The sequence below is a fragment of the Drosophila mauritiana genome, chromosome X, assembly GCF_004382145.1.
Source record: "Drosophila mauritiana strain mau12 chromosome X, ASM438214v1, whole genome shotgun sequence".
Classification (NCBI taxonomy): domain Eukaryota; kingdom Metazoa; phylum Arthropoda; class Insecta; order Diptera; family Drosophilidae; genus Drosophila; species Drosophila mauritiana.
Window position 1 is genome coordinate 18,440,424 of NC_046672.1, and position 16,619 is coordinate 18,457,042.

Sequence of the window (16,619 nt, forward strand, 5' to 3'; positions counted from 1 at the left end):
TCCGTTGACGCCCTGGAAGAAGTCTATTCCATTGTTGTGCTCGCTGTGACATGATAAATTGCTGGAAATTATTTCTCAACTGCTGCTGGCAACTTCCACCCCGCTCCATTTCCATTTCGAGGGGTGCACGGCTTTGCATATAGCTTTTTATATCGCGGCGATATCTGCGGTATCTGTGAAATGGCATACTTAAAAGTTAATTGTAGCCGAGCGCAAACTTTTGCCGCAGTCAGTTTCTTGTTCCTTTCCTGTTTTTTTTTCTTTTTGGTTTTGTGGCGGAGCAGGCGGTGTTCCGACGAATTTGAAATTTATTCAAATTTGGAACAAACTGCGACATGTTGTAATTCTCTTAGCGATTGTTGTCCTTGTCGCCTGTGCTTATCGTTCAAGATTTGTGTTCGCTGTGTCGCGCTGTTTGCCTGCCAATTTTCGGTGACTTGAAGATTTATCGCAGCGAAAGTCAATGGAGACTGAAATGCGGAATCCCAAATGCGACATCTGTGGGCTCCTGGATGCTTGGATGCTTGGGGATGCCTGGATGCGCAACTGCCTGGCTGCGTGGATTCCTGGCAAATTGGTCATTAAGTGACACGCAGACAGGCCACCCCGTGCTGTCCCCCCAGGATCCTGCATCCTCGCGGCAGAGGTCCTTGCAGCCGGGGACATTTTAATTTGGTCTGTCAGCGGCAGACGGCCGACGAAAAACCGCAAAATGCAGGAGCAGTGAAACTGCAGCGCAGGCAGACAAAACTGATTTGCCAAATGGCGACACCTGACCTGAACCGACCCATTCCGACCCATCCCGATCCTCCTCGATGACTACCATTTGTGCGGTGGCTGTGACAGGACATGTTGTTGATTTCTAATTTCACGCTGCGCTGTGTGAAAATCAACACCGTCACATGGCGTTCGCATCCGCATCCACACTCGCAGAAGGGTCAAAAGGGTGCTGCCCGCAGAAAAACGCAGCTAATGAAGCCTGTGCCAATCGGGACAGGAGGTGGAGTGGGGTGCGGTGCGTGGTGCTCAGAGGACACCTGACCCACCTCATCCAGCGCACCCAACTAGCGACCCCACAACCACTTAACCCCAAACATTGGACATCGAACGAAATTCGCAATCCGCTATCCGCGTACGTATCCGCATCCACTTCCGCGTCTGGCCGCAATCAATCCGATCCCATCTGTCCTCGGCCTGCCGCAAACTACCGTTATGTGGCCAAACTTAGAGGCGGCTATGGGGGCGTGGCAGGCGGCGAAATTAGCGCGATTTCCGCCACAACTTCTTGGCCAAAAGGAGCCGAAACAAAGGCAAATAAAACAAGAGAGAATGCTATAGTCGAGTTCCCCGACTATAAGATACCCCTTACTCAGCTAGTTTGAATGGCACATTTTTCAAAAACCTGACAGACAGGTATGGTGGCTAGATCGACTCAGCTATTGATCCTAATCAAGAATATATATATACTTTATATAGTCGGAAACGCTTTCTTCTGCCTGTTACATACTTTCCAACGAATCCAGCATACCCATTTATTCTACGCGTAACGGGTATAACAATTCAAATACAACGGAACAAAAGCCAAAAAGGGGGAACTTGGAATGAATGGAGCACCCTTTGAGCAAGGATATCTTCAATAGGGAATACTATGCAAAAAGGACAACGTAATAGTGGGGATATGAATGGGAGTGTAATGCTATTAATCAGATTGAGATGCACCCTCTCGTTTTGGAAAATAACATATATTTTAAAATACTATCAAGGCTTATATTTAAAATTGTATCTTTAGACAAAAGATATAAGAAATAGTCCGTTTTGAAAACAAACCTTTGCTTATTTTTTTAGTATTTCCAATGACTTTCACTAATCTGTTCAGAGCATATCCCATTTTATATTTCAAATAGGAAAAAAAGGCTATTAGCTTATTGGTGTGAAAATCGTTCCCCTTTTCCGGCTGAAAACAATAAACAAATCGGGATCTTCAACTGTGCAAGTACACTCGCCTCATCATCGCTAACTTGGTTAAAACAATAACACACCCAACAAATGCAGGACAACAACAGTGGAGACGGAAGAAGGATGCGACCAAGTTGGTAAATCACCGAAATCCGCATCTTTAGCATCTTAACGGCCAATTTAGCAGCAGGGATGGAGGTGGCCGGGTGTGGCAGGATTGGGTGGCCAGGCGGCAAGGGGGTGAGGAGTGGAGGAAGCCAGAAAAAGACAGCGGTGAAATTAGACAAAAGCAGCAAAGGCAATAATAAAAGATAATAAAACAAACGTTAAGTCTGTGCAAATGCCAAGGACTCCTCGACGGGGAGCATCCTGCCCGGAGGTGGTAGACCGATGGGGTGGGGTGGTGCTCCAAGAAGGCCTTGCAAACTTCTCGGAGCTACAGAGATGCGGAGCTGCTGAGCTGGCCGAGCTAAATAAAAACACTTTTGGGAACAATAGACGTCGCCAGAGATATGACACTCCTCGTGCCCCAAGCCCCCGAGAACTTTTCCCCTGAACGCAAACTTTTGCTCCTTCTGGGCGTTTGTCATTCTTTCGCCATTTAGCCAGCCCCTCGAGCTGTGGGTCTTCGCCTCCGCCTTCTCGGTCCTCCAACCTCCAACCGCTTCATTATCTGCTCATCCCAATCCCCAGCTCCAGCTCCAATCCAACCCACTCGAGCTATCTTTCTGTTTAATTTCGCGTGCCGCAACGTGCAATTACACAAAGGATACCGAAGGATACACTAGGCAAAAGGTAGGAGGTCAGATGAGCAGGAATGGATGTACAGCAGGCTACAGGTAGGCCTCTCGGGGAAGTGGCTCACTGTCCTTCGGGACGTGACAGAGGATGCCTTTACGTTCAGCTATACAATGTGTTGATAAAAAGTAAAGCAGTGGTTCCATTTAAAAAACAGGTTGTAAACGATAAAGCAGGAGTAGGCATTTAATATGTAAGTTATTGACAGGACTTGTCAAACCCAAAAAACAAAAAAACTTATAACGTCTCTTAGTTTTTTATATATTGGTAATAAAAATACAGTTTAAAAAAGATGAAGCAGCCACAGACTTTCAGCAGACAAATTGTAGTACACCTGGCGCCATCTATGGTTCAACTCTTGACAGGAAAAGGTCAGGAGATACTTATCAAATGCAGACCACAAAACTATAACTACTTTTCGTTATATATTTGTAACAAAATTCCAACTTATCAATAGAAGTTTCAAACGATGAAGCAGCCACAAACATTCAGCAGGCAAATTGGCGCCATCTATGGGTCATTTTTTGACAGGATAAGGTCAGAAGTGACTTTAATTAGGTGTAAAAAAGGCAGGATTATATTTAAGATACACAATACATAAATTTATATTCCAAATCTAATTGCAATACAACTGCTTTTAATTGATAGCCCATCCGTAGCTTTGTTGCAACGGATTTCCAGTACCACTGGCGCCATCTATTAGTTAATTCTTAACAGGATACCTTTAGCCGAGACACACACCATGGCCAGGCCACAACTATACGACGTTTAAGTTCCTTTCGTTTCGCAAATCGAATGCCAGATCGCTCATCAGCTTTGGTCGCCCAGATCATTGCTGGATTTCCCACTCACTTCCTGCCGCTGCTAACCAATTAAACATTTCGGGGTGGGGAAAACTCATTTCCTGTCGGCTTTCCGTTGAGGTTTTCCCGCATATGCGTTGTTATTCGCTCGTTTGTTTTTCCCATTAGGTCGCTTTTCGCCCCACCCCAACACTCGATCATTTAGCAATTTTCGTTTCGCATTTCCGCCGCCGGTGGAACGACTCGACTTGTTTCTCGGCCAACGGAAACGGGCCAAAAATCGCACAATCGACGGCACTATGGCCAAATTCAAATCGAAATCGAAGTCCAAATGCGCCAGCAAAGCGTATCAAATGCCATGTTGACCGCATTTGGACAGGTTGCCATTGCCATCGCCCGATGGCCAAGTGCCAAGTGCCAAGTGCCCAGTGCCAAATAGCGAGAGACGTGCGCATTCCAAAGCTCCGTGCTCCGTGCTTCTACTCTCCAGTCCCCAGATTGCCGATTACCGATCCCCGCCAGCGTTACCCATTGCCATTCCCATTCGACATTCTCCATTCTTCATTCAAGTGCCGCACTCGTGGCGCTATTTTTGATTCATTGAGCAATTGGCAATCACGTTCCCAAAAAAACAAAAAAAAAAAACTAAACAGAAAATATGAAACAAAGTGAGGAGCAGCCATGGGCTATTAATTTCCGACACCGAATGGCTTTATGGGCACAATATCTGGCTTTCCCGGCTAATGCCCACTTCCTTCCGCTTTTGCCTTTTACGACTTATCCGCATCTCAAGTGCATCTCGAGCAGCTGCGACAATGCGCCCCGTGTTGCATGTTAAAAATACTCCAAACGAGTGTGGCATGTGCCGCAGCAGCTGGCAAGCTGGGAAGCTGAAATCGGAACTGGAGGCGCCACAACGAGTTGCGGGTGAAAGCGGACACCTAGATGGATCATTGGGACCAAGGGATCATCTCTAATGAGATGGGACCCAGCCAGCATTTCCCTCGATACTCTACTCTAGACTCTGAACTCTTTGGTCCGCCAGTTGGCATTTGCTAATTTATTCCACGTCGCGGCTAATTAATTTCTGCTGGCCAGGCCATCAGGCCCATGGCTGGCCAATCTCCCATCAGAAAGTCTTGCGTTCCGTGCGCGGAATGGTCAATAATGGATTGAGGGAAGCAATGCTGGGGCTGGGAGCGATGGGAGGAGGGATGTGGATGGGTGCCCACTGTTGGCTTTTCATTGGAAATTTTTTGCGCGTCGCCATCTAAACGAATTTTATTTACAAATATTATAGGCACTAATATGTATGGACAGCCATCGTTTAAGATTGTGTAACTGCACAGCGAGCAACATTAATAAATGCAAAGGCATTCGTTGTTGTCGTCGCAGATGACCATTTTCAATGTTAACTTGGAGACAATTCCGTAAAAATGCAAATGCCAAATGCGAAGTGCACCCAACGCTAGAGAAGGCGGAGGCGGAGGCGGAGGAGGAGGTGGAGGCCACCGCCTATTTCCATTTTCATTTTCATTTCCACTGAAAGACGTTTCCTGGCCCGCGTTTGCTTTTGCCGTCCCCGTTCCCATTCCCCATTCCCAATCCGATTCCTCATCCACATGCCGCTCCTCCCTTCTCGAGAAGATCTCTGGCATCCATAGACACGCAATTATGCATGCACCTACATTCATATTTACATGTGTTCCCAGGCACATTGCGTATGGAGATGGCTTCAAGGCGACAGTTCCATTATGCCGATGCTGGGATCGCAGACACTCTGGGGCCACAGAAAGCACTGGGTGGATTCGATAGAAACTGCCGGGTCCACCGCCAGATCAAAGTCTTCAGAAGTTGATTAGAAAAGTGGTGAAATAAAGGGGTATAGCCAGATGTTGTATAATCATAAAGGTTTTTATTGCTGTTGCGCACTGATAGCACTTAGGACATAGACATTTCTCCCTATCGATATAGTTATCCGTTAATTAGCATTATTATAAGTAGTTATATCTGTATCTATACCATTACTGTTACAGTTAATTCGATTAAGCTCGGTAGCAGCTAGCCGGAAAATGCTCTCGTTGGATATTTTAACTCGGTTAAATGTACGTGTGTGTTGCTGGTGGGACTATAGGATACTGTTTACTCTGGTCACTAGTACTAGGCTATGGGATATGGGTGATGTTAACAATACGTGCGTCTATATGCGTTCCATGCATACAGAAGCTGATATGTTGCCAATATTACTTGGTTTCGTTCCACTCCGCAACGATGTGGGTTCGTTGCGTTTGGGTCGCGTGTTCGATCGCCTTAATATTTACATTAAGTAGAGATTTGTTAATCTAAATCGCTTCTATCATATACGTGGGTATACGTGGGCGGTGCCACATGCCTCATCTCTACGAGTATGTACAAAACATTTTGCCGCATCGCTCGGGATTCCCCACAACGGGAAGCCCGCGTCCTCAACTGTCCGCGCATTACAAACAAGTCAACATAACGATTCAATTAAATATTAGGACAAAAAAAAAGTCGTAATAATTAGAATAAGATTAATAATATAAAAAATAATAATAGTTTCGGTCTCCTTCCTCCTTCCTCCTTCCTCCGTCCTCCTCCTCCTCCTCCTTTTAAGCGGCTGTTTGTACAAAGTTCTTTCTCTAATCCATTTCCGTTTCCGGTTCCGGTTGCGTATCGTGTTCCGGATCCATTCTCGTCCTGCGTCCGTGCGCCTGCGTAGCCACTCCTTAAGTATGTCCCCTGACCACATCTCCGGCTTAGCCCTTCAGGCCGGAACAGCCGCGGACGCCCAGGCCCACGCCCATGCCGCCCAGTCCAGCGTTGCTCTCCTCGATGTAGACATTGCCGGGCTGCAGGGTCTTCAGGATCCGTCGCTCCTGGTGCTTGCCACGTTTCTCTGCAAGATCGAGAGGGATGGGAGATGAAGAGTTCGGATGAGTTGGGCAGGCCACAAGCGTGGCTGTCGAAACCGAGTGACAGCCGTCATTTAAATTCCACCCACGCCCCCGATATCGGTCTGATTTGCATTTCGAATATTCGGATTCGTAGGGGGTCTGCAAACCTGAAGATCACTACTGGCTTGGGGTCAGCAAACTCGGATTAATGCCATTTGTATGATAATCAAAGGCTATAAAACATTAGGAACTAAACAAGCATCGTATCTTTGGCCAGTCAGTTGAAGCAAAACCATATCTGATTAGGAAAATTAGCAAATCACATAATAAAATGGAGACTGGATATTCGGAAAACCTTCTAATTGGTTCAATTTACTAATTTGAGTTGGTAATAATATTGAAGAGGCTTCTGGTACCAAGACAACACTTTTTGGTTGTATTTGAATAGCCACCACTGAGTAGTGTCATGCAAATGGCTTGAAAACCCAACTAATGACCCACCAAGGATTCCCGCTGGGAGTTCATGGCCTGGCCCGCCTCCTGCCAGGCCACTCAAGTGGCCGAGCTCGGTCGGGGAGCTGCGATCTAGGCTCTAGCAGGGATCGGGGACTTGGGACACTTACCAGGCAGCAGCACGTGTTGTGGCTGGAAGATCCCCGACTGCGTCGTTGCTGGATGCGTCGTCGCTGCGGAGGCGGGCAGACCCCGCAAGGCGTCCGCGTTGCCGATGAAGAAGGTGCCTCCGTCCAGGCTCTGCACCTCCGCCAGCTTGGCCATCAGCTTGGTCGACAGCTCCTCCACATCTGCGAAAATGGGCAAAGAAGAAGAAAAACATGGCTGTGATGAGTGGAAATGCCCGTATTTTGGATTCGCAATTGGCTAGAGCTGTTTATATGCTCCATTGTTCGATTAGTGTTTAATGTTTATTGGGTGGCACACAGGAAATCCCAATACCGAATGGCGAATTGTAAACAATTTGCCTCCATTGGGCAGTGGGAGTGGGCGGCGAACGAGGCCAGCGGCAGAAAATTTATCATTTATTTATAAACTCGGGCGGCGAGCACGAAAATTAAGTTCCAAGTTGCCCAAGAGAAGCGCCCGCCCGCGGGCGATGCGATGATGATGATGTGCGTCTTCGTTCTTGCCTTTGGGCCATCGTTCAGCGGCTTTTATTATAAACAATCCGGCCGCCAGCGGCAGCGCGAACAATAAAATCTCTTGGAAAATGGAAAAGAAAACAGCAACCGGGCAGGGAAACAACAACTCGGCGAAGCGAGGTCGAAACAATTTTTAAATTTGCGCAGTTCAATTCGATTTGAATACGTTTCTCCCCATTTCGCTGCGGCCAAACACATACGTGTGCGCTTGGAGCACTGCTCGCTTTTCCGCTTTTCCTTTTTCCTCCGAACAGATTAGTGAACACAAAAGGTGGAAGGGGGAGCGGCCGGAGGATCTGGGTGGAAAATCAAAGCAACAGTCCAGGAAGCAAATCGGAGAACTCCATTCGAAAGGCGAACACGCTTTTATGAATCGCAAAGTGGGACAAAATCGATGAATGGCAAATGGTGTGTCCAAAAAGCAGGCCCTTTCCCTTACCCGGTTCTTCGGGAGCGGGAGAGGGAGCTGGAGCCAGCACATCTTGGTTTCTATTTATGGAAATGGGCTGCGTAGCGCGAAAAACATGGAGAAGGAAATGTGCAACATTCTGTGGCAGTTGCCTCGCGCGAATATTTATTGCCTGGCCCCCAAGATGCGATGCAGATTCCTGCACAGCGCGTGCCAATGAAGGAGGCAGATGGAAGGGGATGGGGTTGCGGATGCCCAATTGTCAATGATGCGCTTGAACGGAAAGTGTTGCACTTCCACCTTCCCACCTTTCCTGCTTTTCCGCTCTGGAGGCAGGCAGCATCGGCAGACGCAGCTGGTCGCCGTTCAATCATGTGGCCAAGGAAAAGGGAACTGGGTGCCTATTTATAGATCCCTTCGAGGCGGAAGCGACTGGAGCTGGGGGAGCAGCAGCACCATTAGCGGGGAAACTCCGCTTCAAGTGCGGCAGCCCCTTTACCACCGCCTGTCACACTATTTTAAATCTGTCGATGATCACCAAATTCTGTTGCACCGAAACATGCATGTATGCAGTTTGTACTCCCTGGGCATTTTCATTTCGTTTCCTGCCTGCCGTCCCTGTGTGTGTGTGTGTGTAGTGGTGTGGAAAACATGTTTTTCCCCGGCTCGTCGCCTGTGTGACATGATTTCGGAATTTCTCCACATGCCCGCGGAAATGTTTCGACAAACATCCGCTTGTCCTTGAGCGGAAGGGGGCGTTCTGTTCTAGAGACCTGAGATTTTTACCTGACCGCCGAGAATTCGTTTCCGGCTGCAAGTGCCCTGCCCCAAACCCCTTAAATCCCTCCTCCTCCTCCGCCGCCTGCGCTGCCTCCTCCCGCAGCTGGGAATGCATAAATTTTCCACGCTGGACACGCTGCGTGGGACGCGGAGTGTCGACACGCCCTGAATTATGATTACACGCCGAAGAACAACATCTCGGGTGAGATCAACAAGAAGCGCTATCAAAACACGGCATAAATCTCTGAATCTCTGTGGATCTACAGATCTCTGTGCTGTGTGGGCGGGGAGGGAGTTGCTCCAAGCGGGCGGTTGGTGGAGCATTGGAATGGTGCTGCCACATGTGGCCCGCGTCTGTGCGACACAAGCGCTCTCCACAGTTGGACAGGCTCCATTTGATCGGCGATCCCCCGCCTGCCGCCAAGGGCAACTGTACTGCCGCCACGACCATGTTTCGGTCAAGTTCTACATGCTTGTTCCACGGAGACCTAATTGTGCCCGCCATTGGCATGCGAAGCGCGACTCGCATGCGCCAAAATTATTTGGACATATCGTTCTACTTTGTTGCTGGCGCAGGCGCAGGCGAAGACCAAGTCCAGTGGTCGCCACCGCCTCGTTAGTATTCCTTTGGAGCCACGGAGTTGCGGATCACCGCTGCCCAGCTGATCGTGCAGCAATTCGCTGGAAATCTCAGCACTGGCGATGCCGCCGAGAGATTCGGATTCGGATTCAACTGGCGACTCGGAATCGCGGGCCTCCATACATCAAAGTGTCGTGTTCTGGGCCCGTCGCCTTATAAATATGTATGCCCTTCTCCCTGAACGCCAGAACGGCCAATCAAAGCGTTAGTTGGCCGATGGCCCGAGCATGCCAAGCAGGCGGCCATACATTTCTTGCTGGGATTTGGGACTGCCGCGAGGCCCTTGGCCAAGCGATGCGCTCTGAATTCACAATCAGTTGCAGGGCTTTGGCAGGTGAAATGTGCACGGGAGCGTGTGAAACGCGAAGCACAGCCACTGGGCTAACTGGGAAAGTAGAGCTCGATGGGATGGGGTACTCACCCTGGTCCAGGCGACGCTCCATGCGACGCCACTGGCGCATGTGGTGGATAAGGATGCAGGCGGCCACCGAGAAGAAGACCAGGCAGGTGAGCACGGCCACGTAGAGGACGCCAGTCTGCCAGTCGAGGACCCAGGCGGCGGCCGCCTCCTCGTGCAGCTGCTGCAGTTGCTCGTGGGTCAGGTGCTGCAGTGGGGCATTGTGCTCGAAGTGCTCATACTCGGAGGACTTTCGGCGCTGCAAGGAAAGGTTATTGATATCTCTGATGGCGAGCTCCTTTTCCGCGACTGTAGATGCACTCACCTCCTTCCAATTGGGTTCGGTCTTGGCCAGGACAACCCAGTCGATCTTGAGGTCGTATATGGAGCCGCAGATGGTGTCCGTGTGTAGCTGGCAGGGCCGCAGCGGTATCATCTCGCCCTGGCAGCGGGTGCACGGTGTGCAGCGATCCCGCTGCGAGTCCCACCAATGCTGTGGGGCGCAGGGCGAGCTGGAGGCGATGGACACCTGGCTGACCGGCGGCGGATCTGGTGGCGCAATGTCTGTGTCTGCAGCGGAGGATGACGAGGAGGCGCTGGTGGCCACCAGGGAGCAGGTGGTGGACAGCAGTAGCAGGGCCAGGTAGCTGCCGTGGCTGATGCTGATGCTGATGTGGCTGCCACCGATGTGGTGCTGCTGTCGCCTCCGTCGGCCTTTGTGAAACGTTGTGTTTAAGTGATGGCCACTGCTGCTGCTCCGACTGCGCATGGCTCCTCCATGGCCGCCTGGAAGTCTTGGCGGCATCATCTGCAGCAGAGAAGCGAGAAAACAATACTTTTATGGATTTTTTAAGACTTAATGGTTTAATGGTTTCGCTGGGAAGCAGCTGCCCAGTTTTCCCATGGGAAAAACGAACGCTGGGAAACTGGGAAAAAACACTACTACTTATTGATATGGAAGGCACTTGGGAGCCAGCTGGAGACCAGAAGCCATCTTCTATAAAAATAATTCGCGCAACGGCAAACTAATAAACGGCCAACGGTCATAGGCATGCTAATTCTGTTGTTGATAATGCGACGCCATCTCCCTCATCATCACCATCATCATCATCATGAGGATCATCGTGATGGCGATCATCATCATGACGATCATCATCATCGGGTTGATGAGGCTTACATGGTGATGGCGATCATAAATGCGTACAGTTTGCAATCAACTTTAATGATGGCGGGTGCTGAGCACTGTAGTTCCCCACCACGGACACCGACCATAACCCACCGACTTCCAACTATCAACGGCGGCAGCTTGGGTTCAATGCTCATCCCCATACCCATCCCCATGCTCATGCTCATCCTCGTCCCAATCCTCCCCGTGCGTCTGCACATTTTGTTTACTCCCCGGATTCGATTCGATTCCTGTGCCGCATTAACGACAAACTATTATAGACAGCGATTATTATTTATGCGGCAAACGCGACGGCCAAGCCAAGTGGAAGTGGAGGAGCAGAGAGCCAGGCAACTGCCCACTTCCGTTCCAGTGAAGAAGTGCACGGTGTCCCTAGGCGATCCCGAAAAACCAGAAACCAGAAAACAGAAACCAGAAACAAGAAAATCAGAAAACCAGAAGCCGCTTCGGAGTTTTTCCCTGGAAAATCTGGGCTTCCCTATCGCCACAATCACAGCCCATTCACCAACTCTATAGGATAGGATTGGATGGGATTGGATTGGATTGGATTGGATGGTATAGGCTTTGGGCTATGGGCTATGGGTTGGGGTGGGGTCGTGCACTTGTCGTGCCCTGGGAAGCGGGAATCGGTAATCGGGAACCGGGAAGCGGATGGTGGGGCACTTGGATAGGGGCAGGGACACGGGCAGGGCAGGGGCCTCCGCCATGGTCATTCCATAGAGCAGACCCAAATGCGAACGAGGGAAACAACAACAGGAAGAAGAAATATTTAATTAAAATCAACCATTATGGCCACCGTCACCATAACAGCGGGTGGGGTTACGCTGGTGTGGGATCGCATGGAGGGGCAGCAGGAGGCGGCGGAGGCGGAGGCTCCTACTGGGTGCGGGTTCGGGTTCGGGTTCAGGCTTGAGCGGATGGATAGAGCTACCCGCCAGAAGAGGAATCGATCGGGTGAAATTGGAATTGGCGATCAATTGACAATTGAACATGAGTGGCGGGCCGTGGAGCTCATTAGCATGAGCGACAAGTGTTCCAGACGACTTTATTCATATGTATTTCAAATGAATTTCGTATCGGAAACTCTTCATAAGGCACTCGAACTTCCTCCAGCTCCGCGCTGCTCATTAAAAGCTCGTTTGTTTATGCTGATTAGATTTTATTTCCCTGCGATTTCTGTGACAAGTAAACCTGTCCACGCACACACACACACACATTGGTTCCGGTTGAGTTGGAAGTCCATCGGCGAGGTGCTTTCTCCACAACCCACTGATCGTGATCGTGATTGTGATTCTAAGAGCCCCAGACCGAGCCCCATCCAATCCAGCCATAAATAGTAGCCAGATCGTGCTCTGAATTGCCAACCACATGGAATAGTTTCTCTGTGCGAATCCATAAGGAGCACTCTACATATACATATTTCATATTGCCCAACCGAATGTGGATCATGGCTGCGGCACCCAAAGCGATCGCTGATCTCTGCCAGCCAAAGACGAGCAGCCAGTCCTCGGACAGCTTGAGTGACAGCGGAATGGTGGCTGATGGTGGCTGATGGTGGATCCCAGAGAAACAGCCCAATTTTAGCCAGCACCAACACATGGTCGAAACTGGAGGCGGCCAAAGGGGTGGCAAGGAGATTATTATGTCAGCAGACGTGTATCTAGAAGATACATTCTGCGATCGCTTCTGGCTTCTGTCTGCTGCCTTCTGCCTTCTCCTCCGTCCTCCGTCCACCGCCTCAGTCTGTTGTTTTTGTAGCTCGTGCTGCTGTTCTCGCCGTTGTCTGACAACTGACAGTGACAGCAATTTAAATCATGTTGCGTTTTTTGCCTCTCATGCTGCACTAATTGAGGCTGAGGCGACTGCCCAGGAGGCGGACAGGCCATCGGAGGAGCAGGAGGTGCCCAACGAAATGGGTCAGCCGAACGACTTCCAAAGCAACCGAATACCAACCAAGGTGGGTGGGGCACGAAGTGGGCCAGCAATTTGCTTGCCGCCTTTCCAATGCAATTACCAAAGTGTCCAAAGGAGGCGGACTGGCTGAAAGAGCCGCATGAAGCAGCAGCAGTGGGAGCAGGCGGAGGAGGAGGAGGTGTCCCTTTCCGTATCCCCAAGCAGCTGGCGGTTGTCGCTGCCAAAGAAAATAAAGCACCAGCACAGAGAGATTGGCGTATTTTTAACTCGCGACCTAAAATAAAATGCACATCAAACGGAATCCGCAGCAGAATGCAAAGATGTGGCAGCAGTAAGTGAAGTCATGATCTTGGGTCTGCCAAAGGGAACACATTCTTGGCCAGAAGGAGAGGGGACTTGACTTTGGGTTAGCGCTGAATTGATATAGACAAGAAGGTTTGACATCGGAACAGCGTATCTGCGACAGAGAAATGGAATAGGGATGAGTGGTCCTTAGGATTTGCAAGTAGAGTAAGCCAGTGAATCTAAAGGGGAAATCAGTGGAGTTCCTAAGAGTTCTTCATGTGAAAAACCTCGCTTAAGTAAAGACTTTTGTTTCAAATATTTGTTTTTGGCAAACATGGCGGCATAGATCTTCGAATAGCCAGAATGCTTATCAAACGATTGCCAAATGGGGAATTCTCAAGTCTTGCGACGAATTCCAGCGACTGATGCTCCTCGTTGGGGTCTCGCACAGAGCACTATGTGGACCCCGCCCGCCCACTTGCAGCTCTCCGGTCGCAATCGCAATAGCAATCGCGATCGCAGCAAATGAAAGCTGATGGATGGCGAGTGCGGCAGAGCGAGAGGCAGCGGCATTTATTAAACTGTCAGCTGAACGCTCACGAATTTTATGATTCTGAATCTGCTGTTGGACGTTTTTTTCACGTTTTTTGTTTTTTCCGCTTTTTATTTGTCTTGTTTGTTTTCTCTCTCGGTCTCTCCTGTGTGTGTGCGTGTGTGTGTGTTGTGTAAATTCCAAAACGCGACAAAACCATTAAGCACCAACCATTTCATGGGGCAGCGAGGAGGGGATTTAATGGGACAACAACGCTGATCAAGAGGAACATCAGTTTCTGTTTCTGCGAGCTGGGAACGCAACCCGATCAAGCGGCATTTGGCATTTAGTGGGCTCGAAATTGTTGTAATTGCCAAGAGTTTTTCAGTTAGCCAGCTAAGGCGCTCCTCCCTCGCCCATCTGCTCAATGGGCCAACAAATCACTGCGGGATCAAAGCCAACAAGCCAAAGTACTTCATAAAACCTTAGAACAATAGTATCTAGTACCTGATGGATTCTATAAGCTATTTCTTTACACCATTCCTGTTCGTACAGTGCAACAAGTTAGGAGAGCGGAAAAATAGGTGTTTACCCAAGTGTGCTGGCCATGTTGTTCCTGCCCAGAAGAACGCAACTGGAACAACAAGTACATGACATCTGGCGTGAAGCAGCACCAGCCCGAAGTGCAAATCCACTGCCAAAGTTTGAAAAGCCAACATCTAGAGGGGTTGTGTGAGTTGTTAGGAGCAGAAGCTGAGATACAGATCGATGCGATCACCTATCCAGAGTGCAAGTACAGTACATATGTGGCATCCATGGCAATGCTATCTGCATCTGTAAATGTATCTGCGTCTGCGTCTGTATCTGTACGTATATTTTTACACCGGAATTTTGACATTCTGGCGTTATGTAAGCAATGTTTAGACGGGCAGTTCAATGTATTTCCTATTTATTATTATTACACTGAGCCGCGGAGCAGCCAACAAGTGCGGATGCCGTCGACGCCTCCGGTTTACCCTTTGCCATCCCATTTCCATTTCCAGCTCCATCTGCATCTGCATCTGCATCTGCTCCTTCCTGTTTCTGAATTTCTATCTGAATCTGCTTATGTTTCTGTTTCTGCATCTGCATCTGTATCTGTATCTCATTCCGCTTCTGTTCCTGTATCTGTACATGTATCTGTATCTGTATCTGTATCTGTATCTGCAACTGAATACATGTCGGAGTAGTTGTAGTCCCCCCAATGGCACAGCCAATCTGTCCATCCATCTCGTCAGTTGTCCGCCCTGCACGAGGGGCTCTGTGATTATGATTGTGTGTCTCTCTGATTCGGATTCGGATACGGATTCAGTTTTGGACTCTGTTTTTGAGCGCTTGTTTTTATTTTTTGTATTTTTTTCGCGCGGATCCGATTCCGATTTTTCGCTTCTTTTTTAGTTGTTCCGTGTCTTTTTGTTTTTCGCTACCGCACAGAGGGCTGCCTCTGTTTCTGTTTCTGTTCTGTTTCTACACTCGATTTATATTTTTTATCATTTGATTTAATTCAATTCCATTCCATTTCGGTGTGTCTGCGTCCGTGTCCGTGTCCGCATCCCCCAGTCCCCAGCCCACGAGCCCACGAGCCGCAGTCCCCCAGCTCCACGAGATGCGGAGATCATCGCCGCCGCTTCCGAAACAGAAACAGAAGCTGAACAGACGGGCATAACCATAAGCCATAAAGCATAACGCAGCATATATAGTAGCACATATAGTAGCGCATATAGCATAACCAGCCATGAGTGGATGGAGATCGGAGATGGGAGATGGGAGCTCGGAGCTGGGAGCTGGGAGATCGTAGATGAGGATCCGGACTCCGGGGGGATCCAGATCTCCGCATGCAAGTGGGCTTCTGCCGGCTGGGCACCAGTAATCATAACCTGAGCCTCTGTTTCTGTTTCTGTTTCTGGTTCTCCGACTGTGACTGTGCAATAAATAAATCACTCACTTTTTCGCTTCTCCACTCGTTGGTTTGTTGTTTGCGATCTGCGGTGATCTGCGATGATCTGCGTCTGCTGCTCTGCCTTTCGCTGCCTTCTATTTAGTGCCTTTCAATTCGAATTCGCGACGGCGGCGGCAGGCTTCATGCTTGCATCTTTGACTTTGAATGATCTAACGATCCAACGCACTGCCCTCCGCCGATAAAATGAAAATGGATGAATGGACGGACCGATCGATCGTTCGGGTTGTCAATCAATTGCAGTCGCAATTGCACAATTAGCACTTTTCTTTACTTTTCTTCTTTCGCACTGGCAACCGCGCAACAAGAAAAAAAATCGTTCAAATGGTACATTCACTGCACTTTTCATTGGCCGTCGCGAGTGCGAGCTGCGCCAGCAAAATATCTATGGTCAGGCAAGTGGAAATACGTTTTCCTCGGCTCGGTTTTCTTCGGCGCTCGATCGCAGCGATGCGATACGCAGCTATTCGCTGGCTGTGAGAGACTGATCGCAGTGCGCACCGGAGAGCAAATGTATCTACAGAGCCGCTCGCTGTTATGCGACTTAACATTTTCTTTCACTCGATATTTCCACTTTCAGTTCAAGCGTGTCACGCACTTCTGTCCTAGAAAAGGGGTTATATCAGCATGGAAAGTATGTAACAAATAAGTGATAGTATTTATTTACAATTTATTTTTTTATAGTTAAAATGAACTTGAATTTGCAACACATAGGCAATCACAATTGTTCAATCACTATCTATTATAAGTCCGAACAGTCAAATCAAATCAATTGAAATTTTATTAATTATTAAGAACAATTATTTATTATTTATGAAATGATTTTCAGTCGCATTTTTTGTTGACCAATG

The 16,619-nt window shown here is 49.0% G+C and overlaps 1 protein-coding gene across 1 annotated transcript; it reads right to left on the bottom strand.

Moving 5' to 3' along the window:
* Positions 1 to 5,450: 5,450 nt before the first annotated feature.
* Positions 5,451 to 16,256, bottom strand: LOC117147495 (tumor necrosis factor receptor superfamily member wengen). Its single transcript, XM_033314397.1, has 5 exons — positions 15,757 to 16,256; positions 10,181 to 10,663; positions 9,880 to 10,114; positions 7,096 to 7,275; positions 5,451 to 6,474 (listed from the first exon to the last, which is right to left on the bottom strand). Exons 2-5 carry the CDS (start codon positions 10,661 to 10,663, stop codon positions 6,335 to 6,337), a joined length of 1,038 nt encoding a protein of 345 aa, XP_033170288.1. The 5' UTR covers positions 15,757 to 16,256; the 3' UTR covers positions 5,451 to 6,334.
* Positions 16,257 to 16,619: the final 363 nt, after the last annotated feature.

Bases quoted from the DNA above. Each gene is read 5' to 3' on its own strand.
- LOC117147495 (XM_033314397.1), bottom strand. From the start codon at position 10,663: ATGATGCCGCCAAGACTTCCAGGCGGCCATGGAGGAGCCATGCGCAGT. The intron at 10,115-10,180 runs GTGAGTGCATCT...CTTTCCTTGCAG, and splicing joins CCGAACCCAATTGGAAGGAG to CGCCGAAAGTCCTCCGAGTA. The intron at 7,276-9,879 runs GTGAGTACCCCA...CCATTTTCGCAG, and splicing joins GGAGCGTCGCCTGGACCAGG to ATGTGGAGGAGCTGTCGACC.